We start from the raw sequence: 12,892 nt of genomic DNA, 5'->3' as shown, positions 1-12,892 counted from the left end.
CTACATTGCCCTTGGAAATGATCATAAACATGATTACTTCCCCTTCCCATTTTGTAACTCTTGGCTACTTATATGCTGTGGAAATGAAACAGAAAAGATTAGATGTGCTCTGTACTGCTCTTCTGTTTTCTGTTTGTGGGATAGACACTGATATCAAAGTACAAACTACAAATTAGACTTTCCCAAGTGAAATTTAATTGCAAAGGAGATGTGTGCAGCCTTATTGCTGCATTTTGCAATATTGCACATGCCTAAGCTCCTACTAGTTTGATTTTCTGACTCTCTTCAGTAGGTGGTTATGGATTGTAATTGGATATTCTGACAGTTGGCCTTGAGGCCATGACCCACTTTGAGGTCCCTGCTGTATTACACAAGATACAAATCTAGCCAGAGAGAAGGTCCTATAACAAAACAGAGCTTCTGCTGGGAAAAAAAATAATAGTTCACATAATATATTAGTTTAGAGATGTCCACATAGTGCAGGCTTTGTGCATTTGCTGTGATGAATTGTTTGAGGACATTGAAAGTTGTTCTTTGCAGGTGCCAGGATGAACCACAGACACATGACCTGAAGTCAGCTCGCTTTTTGCTTGTGTAAAACCACTGCTGAGGGGACTGAGTGGTTTAGGTTCACTGCCTGAGGAGAGCTACTAATGAGATAAAGGTGAAGTGAGGGCAGGACTGGAGGCTAACTTTGAAATCAGCATGCCTTTAGCACCACGGCTTTGTACTTAATATCAAAAATGTATGGTGTTTCTTACCTGTATATTGTGTTAGCACTGCACTGTGTCTGATTTTTATCCAGCTTACTCCCTTGAAAGCCAGAAACTCATTTCTGAGGGTTCAGCAGCAATTGGATGGGCTGCCTGGAGCACATGACAGCTTGAGCCTTGAAAATGTGGCTCCATAATAAAAACGGAATGTGATTCTCATGGTTCTTTCCTAGTTTTGGAGGTACAGCTGTGTATTGAGGTGATGCCATCATACATTCCATTTACCAAGCTTTGCCTTTAATGAGAGTTTGCACAATGCCTAGACTTCCCTTTTAACTATCAATACAGTTCCATGTTTTTCTGCAGAAAGCAATTGATATCAGTCCTGTTTCTTACAATTTAAAATTGCAGATATTTTTCACTAATGGCAGAATTGTGGCTATTAAAAATACAAAAGTTTAAAGGGGTGCTTATTGCCTTTTATTTTTATGTGACACCCTGAACCACCAGATGGCCTGAACAAAACCAGGAAAACAGTAATTTGTGCTTTGCAACTCCCTGGGAGAAGTGTAGTCTAAATCTCCTTCTGTGTAGTGTTACATTGCTTCTTGTGAGGTTTTGAAGGCTTTCAAATAATCAAGGGAAGGTGGCTGAGACACCTGAATTTTGTTTATGGTCCAGCCCGGATGCTGTTTAAAGAGTTGTGACTTGTTCTGAGTTGATCTTCTGCCTACTGTAACTTTATAACAAAAGGGTAGAGTAGCACTAATTTAAGGTAAAAAAGATGTAATAATTTGAAATACTGAGGAGTATTGCTAAGAGCACAGAACTAATATAATAGAGATGTACTAAAACATTTTAACATTTCCCTAAAATGTAAAACTCTCTCTTGAATAACTTGCCTTCAATATACTTGGCTTGTATTTACAGCCAACATCTGCTTGTTTGCTGGTGGAAAGAATGGGAGAGGAGAAACAGAAAAGAGGAACTTTTAAAGATTTCAGTGATAAGCCTCCAGGGCACAGACTGCTGTAGAAGCAGACTGTACCCTGAAGCTAGGCTGCAGTGATATTTGCAGCTTCCTTGTTTCCAGTTTTCTTAGCTTTGCCATCAGACCAATTGTGAAGATGTGATTTAATATAATGTGTCTTCAGCTGCATAAAACTGATATGCCAAGGCTAGAACAGGGGATCCTGGTCTCCCTTTATCATCACCAAAGTGAGACAGACTTGATTTTCACATCAGTGTTTGGATGAGATGAAACTCTCACTCTGCTGGAGAGATGCAGATATCTCCATTGGCTTTTGAGAAATACAGAGAATAATGATCTGTAGCTAAGTTGCTTGATTTTTTAGGTGGCTAAAGTTGAACACAGTGAATCTCACCCAGAGCACCTTTTTTGCTAGCATTGATTCTTCCATCTGAAGATTCCACTCAGTAATAAGGCGCGACTCTAAATTCTCTTCTTTCTCCAGAATTCTCTCCAATCTGATGCAGATTTATTTTACCTAGGAATACTTTTCTCCAGTTTAATGAACCTCTAGATTGCTGTTGTCACTTCAGTTACCTTGAGAAAAGCCTGGATAATTATTGCAGACTGAAGGGGAGCAGTAGCCCCTTCTTGTGTTGTTTGACCAAAACAGATTCGTTAAGAGTTTTGTTGTTCCTCTGTCTTGTATATTTAATGTTTTGGGAAAAATCCTGCAGCATTACTCTAAATATTGATTAGTGTGACTGTGAATGCAACTGAAATTCCCTTGTGATTCTGCTGTGCTGCCATGTGAATTCTGTGGGTTTGATTTGTACTTTGAGTACTTATGTTTTAAAAAAGAAAAGTAAATGCAACATTATATGTGGTTTCACTTCACCAGTAACATGGAGTAACTTTCCCTCACTTCACCAAACACACATCCTTTGGTTGGAGAACATGCTACAGTGTTTGGTCTAAATTTTGTTAGAAGCAACTTGTAGCTGTGCTAATACATATCATTCTAATGCTCTTCCATGCTGGCACAGACATAGAAACTGAATTTTCTTGTGAAGGCACCTAGGGCTGCTGGTTCTGTGATTTTATTAGCAATAAACTGGGAATAGAAGCAATCAGAAAGAAAAGAAGCAAAAGAATAAAAAAAGGGAGGGGGACATAGGAAAGGGAAAAAAACATTAAATGGTGCCCTTTGTCCAGAGGCTAGCCATTAGTTCTTCTTAGGGTCTGCCTTTAACTCTGCAGATATTCCTTTCATGTCATTGTTGAAATAGATGCTTCATTACCTTCGATCTTCACTGGCTTTGGCATCTGTGCCAGTGATTCACATAGCTGCTTGTTCCCTCCTGGCCACTTTCACCAGGCTCATTTTGCCCAGCCCTCCTCCAAGTTTTGTTAATATATTACTGCCCAAAATATAGGCTTGGTGTGTTTTCTGCAAATTCTGCTTCTCTGACACAAGTCAAGCAGTGTACAAACTTTCCACTGAATCTTCTACAGGCAGATGTGGTACAGTTACACCTTCCATTTGCGCAGCAAAAATTCTCTGCCTTTTGGCTTTCCTGGTTCTGACTTCATGGTGATGAGAAACATTTTTGTGGCCTATCATTCCATATGTCAGCTGCCCTTTCATCTCTTCAGATTTCTGCCAACTCTCCATGGATGTACAAGACATTTTTGTGTAAGAACATTCATAAATCCTACTTACTTTATGGTTTGGGGGTTTTTTTTTTTTGTCAATTTTCACTCTTGTTCCATTTCAGTAAACTTAGGGATCCCTGGAATCATGTAGAAAAATCTATTTTGGTGGTCATTCAACATGCTTGGAGCAGTAAAGGCTGGAAAAGACTCCACAATCATTATTTTAGGGAAGATGTTCTTGTCTGGGGCGTTCCTAGCTTGTAAGTTTTTCTATGATGTTTTTTCAAAAGGTGTTTCACTGGATATGTTTATCAGTTTGAAAAGTTAATGTCTAATGCACTGTTTCTTTGACTATTTATTATACCAATAATATTCCACTGAGCAGTTTGTAATACAAAGTGACCAGAAAGTTTCTGGTTTTCTCTCTCTTGTCCTGATCGGACAGGATGAAAAAAGAAACAAGAAACCCTTTAAACACATGTAGTGAGTCTTCACAGAAGCATGTAAATTGTTGTAGTAATTGCTGGTGTCTAGTCACAAAAAGTTACCACAGTGATCTCATTAAAGTTAGGACATGTTGCATTCTCTTTCCATTGCATTTGTAAGCTTGGCTCATTCTGCTGGGTTCACATATTAACTGTGCCAAAAGATGTCTTTTCTTAGGTGCAGCTTCCTTGAATGATTAGTCTGAGATATGTCTCTAGTATGGGCTTGATGTGTCTTTTTTTCTGCTTTTTAATATTTACAGAAACATTTTTTCCTAGAACCTTACCAAAAAGCAAAATCCCATTAACCTGTAGGACACTCTGTTGATACGTAAATGGGATATGTTGCCCACTCAGATTTTGGCACTTTCTGGCAACACATGTGTGTGCATTTGGAATGTAAATTGGGCTGTCAGTATCACACATACACAAGCATGAGAACATCTGGTGCCTCCTGAGATAAGAGGGACAGAACTTGTATGTCAGCTGAGATGTGCCTTGGCTACTGGGATGTTCTGGTGGTGCTTTGTTGTGTTCCATTGCCTTAAAGATTGTCAGGGAAATGAAATGTCATTGCTTAGTCACATCTGGCCTCAGTAATGTTTACACTTCATTGCACAGGAGGAGAACATCAATATACTGATGATATAAAGAGAGTAGATGACAGTGAAATGTTACAGGATTTGCAGGGAAGTTGGCCCTGCTAGCTTTGCAATAATTTGTTTCTGAATTTTGAAAAGTAAAATTGTGACTGGGATTAGAGTTTGTGAATTTTGACTCTTTTCTTCTCATTATTTGGAATCCAGAATGCTACTTCCTGCTGTTATTACCTGCTGCTTTTCAAAAATAACAATGGCATCACAAACATGATTATATGGCAGGATGGCTTTCCTTTTTAGTACAAAAAGTCACAGACACAGGCTCTGGCAGCCAAATAAAGCATAGGAAATACGGAAGAAATAGCATTTGTAGTTCAGAATAAGGAGGTTTTGGTAGATTTTTTTATTATGCCAGCCATTTATAGAACAAAATCTGCATGTTGTGCTTCAATAAACAGTACTATGGGGTAATAATAATACATGAATTGTTATTTGGGATATGAAAGAGTAGATACTACAAAAATAAATAATAATGAGGGAAAATAAGAATAATGAAAGCAGTGAAAGGATGTCAAAGCAAGCAGAAGAGGTAGGATGATTAAGAGTAGGGCAGGCTGTTGAAGACTTGTGTTTAAAGGAAAAAGGTGACATGAATTTGAAGCTGGGAATGAAATGCAATGTGGCTAAACTGTGGCTCTGTATTTCCCAATCCTGCAGATCATGCTGTGAATGAATAAAGTCACTGCTCGTGATTTATCATACTTCTGCTTATTAGGGGAAACTTGAAAGATAGAGATTCTGTATTATTTCAGGGAGGGCTCTTAAAATGCAGAGAGATTTCTGTGGGCTCCGCATAAATACTGAACTATGCATTCACTAAGTGATTTTCAAGTGTCTTTGTTATTTTGATCTCTCTTCTGTTGCTAACAATATGGAGGATGGAGAATCAGTCATTTGGGTTTATTTACATTTTCAAGAAAACCAGAATATTTTTCCCACCTTAGCAGAATTTCTTAGAAGATAAGCAGAAAATGACTTGACAAATCCTCAAAACTAACCAAAGCTGTTGCGTTTCTGTGGTTTTTATTCTGTATTTTCTGTCCTCTCTTTCAGGTGGCCAGTGCTTCTCTTGGGGATGGAATGAACATGGGATGTGTGGTGATGGCACAGAAGCAAATATTTGTGTACCAAAAGCAGTCAAAGCTCTTGGCTGTGTAAAACAGATCTTAATTGGGTGTGGGGCAGGACACTCCATGGCCCTCTGTCAAACTCCTCACTAGACCCAGCACCCCTGGAATCGTAACATCATGGATGTGGATGGACACCTTTGGATTGTGTAGCTCAAAGGCACTAGAGGGAAACTGCCCGTGATTAACACAGTAGTTGGAAACTGCAGATATTTTTCCTAAATCCCAAAGGACCACTATGCATAAAAAGCTGTAATATTTTAAAAATTGTTTCCTGGGTTCTTGCCACAGGAATTGACTTTCTTACCCATGGATGGAATTTCAGACATTCTACCTTGATGCAATGCAACTGAAGACAGATTTACATGTTCTTGTTCTTCTGAGAAGTCTTTGAGGAAAAAACTGACTGCTTAATGGCTTCCTGGTGTATAAATTCAGTCTGAAGAAATGGTCTGAGATTGGTGGTTTTTGTTATTGTATCTTTACATCATGAAATGTTGCACCTACCAAGTTCTACTGCGGTTGTGAGCTCCCAGCAGCTCAGAAAATTGTGTCACAAAGACATGCCAGTGAACATAACTAGATGCATACACACTTTTTAAGCAGAAGATTAGGATTAAAAGAAACGAAGCAATATAATTTAGAAGGCTGGCAAAAGGGGAAAATGGGGCCCTTTTGAACTAGCTTTGTCTTGATTAAACTGTGAAAAGAGCAGTGTTTTTCATTGATTATGTTCTCTGCCAGACATCAGTTCATTATAGATTTGCAGGGATGCAGACCTGCATAAGTTATCATTAACTTCCAAACCAAAGCTGAAGTTTCTGAAGCTACTGCTTAGGGAAGGAAAACTTCTAAGAGCTCTTAGAAACAATGAAAATGTTCCTATCAAAGGGCATAAATCCATTGTAGCTGTTGAGGACAGCTTAATCCAAAGTAGCTCTTGTGTTTCCATCTGCCTTAGAATAGGAAGACATCAAAATCTAACCCGAAAGATTTTACAAGTTCTCCAGCCTAAAAGGCTGACCAGAATGCTCCTGACAAGTTCAGGTTAGTTCTCACTTCTGTTTTGCAGCCCAACTGAGTTGCTGTTCACAGCGCTTGTTCCAGGTGGGGGTTTGACAGAGAACATAGGCCTATCACTTGTGGGAGAAAGGAAAAAGTGTAAAATTAGATGTGTTTGCCTATTAATAGCAAAATTTTGGAAGCTATTTATAAAACTGTTTTTTTTCCACACAAATACAGTGGATGCCATTAAACTGGATGTTTACCACCCACAGTACTTACATTTGCTGTGGTATTTAACGTATTTCAAGTTCTAAATATAGAGAATTCTACTGTGTAGTAAATGCACCTTTTAATGAGACCTACTGTTGCTAAACAGTGGTTTAATTTTTAAAGCAGGCTTGCCAAGGAAGAAGCCTTAGAGAATTATAAAATGCTCAGAGAAAGGCTCTTAGGAAATAGGACAGGAAGACCTTCTAATGGTGTGTCATCTTACACATGAAAGAGAAGAATTAAGGTGATAATATGGGCTGCATGGGTTTTTTCAGCCTTGGTTTTACAGCAGTTTTAGTTCTTGGCTTCTCTTTTGAGAGTATTTTATTTTTCTATTCAGTGGATGAGAAACTTGAGCAGACTATGACACTGATTTTAAGTATAGATACCAAAAGAATAATCTAATGGGTATTCTACAAAATATGTAGAATTAAGATTTCTATTGTAAAATGTTTTTTTTTTTTTTTTTTTTTTTTTTTTTTAAATCTATGTGTTAGTTGTGGTTCTTCATGGAAATATACTGTTCCAGGCTGTAACCTCTTACACTTTTAATTATCTAAGTTGATATTTATTGACTGTTCTCAATGTCACTTTCTGGATACCAAAGCTTCTCTATTATATGCACTGAACAGTTTCTTGTGCTTTCTTTGACAGTCCTGTCTGAGGTTTCTATTTGTGATTTCTGCAAAATCTGTGTACCAAATAAACATGTTCTCTTGCTTCAGTAATCATCTCTTCTGAATTAGTCTGTTCCTTGATTAATCACAGCCAATATGTGCCTTACATGAGGTTTACTGGACTGGACATGTTGTGACTGTGTGTGATGTAACTGCAGTTCATTGCAGAGGAGTCCAACAAATTATGTAACAAATAAATGTAAATTGGGTATTTGAAGTTGTTTTCAATTTTTCATGCCTGTAACGTAAACACACTTTTGGAACACAATAATTTGGGTGATAAAGTGAATAAAGAAAGGAGTATGTCAGTTTGTTCCTCGTCCTGATATGGTGTTTCATATCTGCATCCGATCTTCATCTTTGAAAGGCAAGAATTGCATTTTTTTCTCCTTTGTTGTGCCTATATAGCTTGAAGACTCTGGGAAGTAATGACTTTTCATGACGTAGTGAGTGCTTTGTCATCAGTCAGGGCTTATAGGTGCTGCTGTAGTACAGAGAGTGAATATAATTCATTGTAGATGGTACATGGCTGAATGTCAAAACCAAGTTGTTGCTCATTCTTTCAGAAGTGAATGCCCTGTTTTGTATGTCAGTAGCTTTGTTTGCAGAATAAAGCACTGTACAGAATCAGCTACAGGTTTCTCTGTGAGGAAGGGAACACACAGTGAAAAGTTCCTAATCAAGTGGAAGAAGACAACTTCCTTGCTGATGTGAAGAGTTAATGACTGTTGCCTGTTGATAATCCTCATGAAGAAGATCAGTCTCTGCAAGGCAAAATACAGACCTAGGGTGCTGTGGTTCACAGAGTTCTTTAACAGGTCGTCTGTGATAAACAAAGCAAGAGCCTGTTACATAAGCATTCTGCATTCTGGTTCAATTGGAAATAGACTGACAAAGTTTGTAATATATATATATTTACAAAAAGACACTGGAACAAGTTAAGCAAGTGTCTGTGCAGCTGCTCTTCCCTCCCTTTTCCTGAAGATAAGTAAACCTGCCAGTGAGTCGACATTCATGAGGGAGAACAAGTTGTGAACTGTTGACCTCCAGCCCAGAGAATTTTCAGGCCTTTGAGTGGGGCGGGAGAAGAAAGCTGTTGTGTGCCTTGCTGTTATTTTAAGTCCTAAGAGATCTGCAGACGTTACTCATGCAACCTCCATGTGCACCTGCGCAAAGACGTTCCTGTTCCATTTCAAATAATGTTGGTGGGATGATGTGTTTATGTCAGAAGTTTCTGCCTCTTGGGGGAATTGTTTGGGCCACTTGCTGGTCAGTGATGTTATTTGACTTGGAGTGGCATTCTGAGTTACTTGATGCTTTTGTGCTCAGCATGCTAGGCTCTGTATTTGCAGCGTGCTCATTTGAAAGGTGGAGGATGGTTTTCCCAGTCACCGCTCCTTATACGACACTGACTTCTCTGTCTGCATGTGGGCAGTCCTTTTGGTGTCTGACTAGTCTTGCCATCTGCAATCACCACAAAGGTCACTTCTGAATGAGTGGCAGGAGCTTTTGCTCAGATGCATGTTTTGAGCACAGAGAAAATGTGGGGAGGGTGGGAGAAAGTGATTTGATTGTGCTTTTTATGGCATGTGTTGAGTCGTGAGACTTAGAGATGGGGATGGACCACTGATCAAGGAGAGCAGTTTGAATGTACAAGAGAAAGGTGACTATGGAAAAACATTTAAATGAATAGCAATAGAGAGCCTGATACAGTCAGCTAAAATATTGGGAAAAGGAGGGGGAGGACAGAGCCAAGACACAGCTCCTGAGGACTTGAATAAACACACAGCATTCCAGCATAACACGGCATAACAGCATTCCAGCCTGCCGGTGTGGTGGGAGTGAGATGAGAGACAAACTATTCTGTTTGGTGGATGTTATTGTTCTCCCTCTTCCACTATTTATTTATAATAATGTGAGTTGTTGACCTGCAGTGTTTGGGTTTTTTTTCATTCACAGCACATCTTGAAATTTCCAGTTCTCCTCAGCCAAAACATCTGTCTTCACCTTGCATACTCAGAAGTATTTTGATCAGGCCTCTGATCTAGTCCATCATTTCACCAAATACTTACTATTTTTTCCATTTGATTCCATGAACTCTTAATCTGATTTAAACATGGTTTAAGTAATTTTGGGACTTCCAGTTCCTTTCTCCATGTTAGAGATCAAGACAATGACAGACCTTGGTCACTCTGAGCAATTTTGATATTTTTATGGTGCATGGTAAGTCTTGGGCTTTTTCTTTTAGCTAGGTATTTTCTTGAAAAGGACTCCAGAAATTTGTATCAGTATTTGAGTGCTGCTTATGCTTTTTACTACTAGCTGAAAATACCAAAGGCTTGGAATGGGTACAGCTTGGGGTTGAGAATCATCTTGTGTGGTTCTGATTGTGGTTCAAAACGTGCACAGTAGAAAAGTGGAGTTTCATGGAATTTGCTGACAGCTCCAGCTGACACAAAAATAATTGGCCACTTTAACTTTTTACATATCAATATTTTGATACATGTGCAAAAAAGAGGTAGTACATGCTTTGTTCTTTTCCTTTAGTTTTTGTGCTGTTCTTATCTCCCAGTAAATGCTGATCTTGCATGTTTTGCTCTATGTTAGAAAGAATTATAAATTGAATTTAAATGCTTTGCTTTTATGGAAATGGTCTTCTACTGGGTGAATATATCTGAAGGTGTAGGTCTGTATCATGTGTACCTTTGAAGTTAATTTGGAGGAACTGCATGTGTAAAGCCCTTGTTGTTTTGTAACCCATTTAGATGTTAAAGGACTGAAGTCAGGCACAGTTTTGAGCTATTTGTGCATTTCATTCAGGTTCATCAGTCAGTTGTCTCAGCATTCACCTGTTTTTAATGCAGCAGCAGTTTTTACTCATCAGTGCCTCTGTAAAACATCGAAATAGAGTATATGACTGAAAATATTCAGCAGTAAAAATAGTCTCTGTATTTGAATCATGGCCTGGATGAACCACGTGTTTCCTTGTGGGAGAGTGAGGAAGCATAAATTTAGAGTGTTGGGAGAACACATTCTTCAGCTTGATTGGAAACAAGAACAACAAAGTAGTTAATCCTGAATAAAAGCTGGCTGAAAGATGAGAAAATTCAGGGGTGACATTTCTTTTGCAAAATTATCTCTGGCATTTTTGTTTTGTGACATGTTGGATTTCATCTCATTTCCAGATGTACCTTTGCAGGTTGGTAGGGATGGAGTGTAAGTCCAATTCTTGAGTTGGCAAGCCTCTCTCTCAGTTCATTTCCAGCTTCCTCATCTGTTTCCAAGCTGCTTTGCCTGTAGACCACCTGATTATCCAGATACTATGCAGCCTTGGCGGGGAGTTCTGTCTTCAGGTCTTGGGGTCGAGACTTTGTAAGTGGAGTTTCAGAATTTCAATTCAATATTGTTCCAATACTCACTGGTCACCATAATTCTTTTAAGTATATGTGAACACTTTGCAGCAGGCTGCATTTTTTTCTTTTGTATTTAGAAACAAGGCCAAGAATTGGGAGATTTTTGATGTTCTGACATGACTTTAGTTTTTGGCTGCAAATGTCAAGTAAGTTTAGCTTTTGTTTTTATTGATTTGAATGCATGAAGACATGTGGAACCTAAATTAGGGCAGCAGAGGAGTTGCCAATCAGTAATGAAAATACTCTGTCATTTTGATTGTGTGGGTGCTTAATCATTTTCCATAATAATCTTCTGCTCTAAAGTACAAAAGAAAAGGAATTCCTAGAGGGGCATTGTGTTCTTCTGCAGACAGGGAAATATGGCATCTTTTAAATAACGAAGAGATGCTTCTCTCCTTTGGTGCCTTAATTCTGAGTAGATTATAATAACTATTCCTTCTTAAATATGGCTTTTCCTCTTTTGAGATCAGAACATGTTAAAAAGAGCCTAATGTCACAGAAACAGAAGCTGAGACACAAAAAATTAAACTGGCCCAACCAAGGTAACCCAGCATGTCCACGAGTGAGTCAAGAATAAAATTCCCATTTCCTGAGTCCCAGGCCAAGGCTCTACCTTGTAGGCTAATGGCTCTTGATGATTATTTTGAGTTAATCTCACTGCCATTCTTTCAGTCTCTCCTTGCTCTTCTTTCCCACTCACTGCTGATTGCTGTTTCCATTGCTCCTGCTTGCATAACCCATTTTCCAAACTCATCCTGTGTCCTTCTCATTTCCCACCTCCTGAGCACTGCCATTCCTCCAGTCACCCACTTGCACTGACACCACCCCAGCAAAGCCTGGCCCCTGCTGAGCTGCTTTCCCTGGCTTTGAGCCTCGTCTGCTGTTGTGCTGGTGTGACTCACAGTCAGCAGCCTCTGCACAGGCTGTGTCATCCCTGCTAGGCCCTTTGAGTCCAGAGGCAGTGCAGGTACCTCAGAGTGACAGCTGAGCTAACACAAATGCAACGTTTTGCCTTTTGCTGCCCAAGGAATCTCTAGCTTGAGCAGCAGGAAAAACGAGGGAAGCCCTGGAGCACACGCATTTAGTATTTGGTACCTGGAGATGTTTGGACCTATGCACTTACATGAAGTTTTTTAAATGTTCAAAGGAATGCTGAGAGTTGAAAACCTAGCTTTGCCAGGATGAGACGGGGAAGATATCTTGTTATGGCATTTGCTTTGTCAGATAAAAAAAGTCAAGAAATGCAGTTCTGGACCTGTTTTTGAACATTCAGTTCAATTTGAATTCAAATATTGTTATTGATTGCAAATGAACATTTGTATTTCCCTAGGAGAAAAATTGGACACTTATAGTCCTAGATGAATGCAGAGGTTTTGGTGGTCCTGAACACAAGTATTTTATGCCCAAACTGAAGTAAGTGAGTGACTTAAAAATAACCTACATAATTTGAGCAGGTTTTCCTGAAGTGAAGGTAGTTTGTGTGTGAGCTCAGAGGCAAAATTCCTTCCAGGATTTATATGGAAAGCAGAAAAGTAGGCTGTCTTGTTTTGAAACTATGAAAGGGACATGCAAACTGGCAGGGTAATATCTTCAGGATATCTTTTTTGTAAGCAGCTCTGTGCTCAGTTCTTTTTCAAATGCTCTTGCCTTAGCCCTGATTGCTCTCTTCTGTATTTCAGTCGGCTCATTTGTTCTAGCAGACATTTGTTTCAGTGATGTATTTTCTTTTTGGCCCTGAAACTTTAAGGAGAGAGGACGCAATTTACATGAAAAATCACTTTATCCAGATTAATGACTGCTGCACTTGACTGTTATTATAGTGGTTTCAGCTAGTGGTTTTTTTTTGTTTTTTTTGTTTTTTTTGTTTTTTTTTTCTGTTGGAGTGAGAAAGCAGAAACCTCTTCTCAGAAATTTCTT

At 39.0% G+C, this 12,892-nt stretch overlaps 2 protein-coding genes across 17 annotated transcripts in view; one reads left to right on the top strand and one right to left on the bottom strand.

Annotated features, from left to right (window-relative positions):
• Positions 1-7,870, top strand: part of SERGEF (secretion regulating guanine nucleotide exchange factor) — a 142,520-nt gene extending 134,650 nt beyond the window's left edge. For 5 of the 15 annotated variants that reach the window (XM_030273857.4, XM_072929697.1, XM_041716827.2 and 2 more), the window contains one exon: positions 5,537-7,870. In XM_030273857.4, coding sequence (XP_030129717.4) covers positions 5,537-5,703 — 167 coding nt within the window. In that variant the 3' untranslated portion in view covers positions 5,704-7,870. Of the gene's footprint in view, positions 1-540; positions 664-5,536 lie in introns of those variants that run through there. The other 10 variants (XR_012056252.1, XR_012056248.1, XM_072929701.1 and 7 more) reach the window with 6 other exon arrangements.
• KCNC1 (potassium voltage-gated channel subfamily C member 1) overlaps positions 1-12,892 on the bottom strand; it is a 123,097-nt gene that overhangs the window by 2,863 nt on the left and 107,342 nt on the right. The gene's annotated exons all lie outside the window — the stretch shown is intronic.

This window comes from Taeniopygia guttata, chromosome 5 (genome assembly GCF_048771995.1).
Source record: "Taeniopygia guttata chromosome 5, bTaeGut7.mat, whole genome shotgun sequence".
NCBI lineage: Eukaryota > Metazoa > Chordata > Aves > Passeriformes > Estrildidae > Taeniopygia > Taeniopygia guttata.
This window is presented reverse-complemented; position numbering and strand designations above follow the sequence as displayed.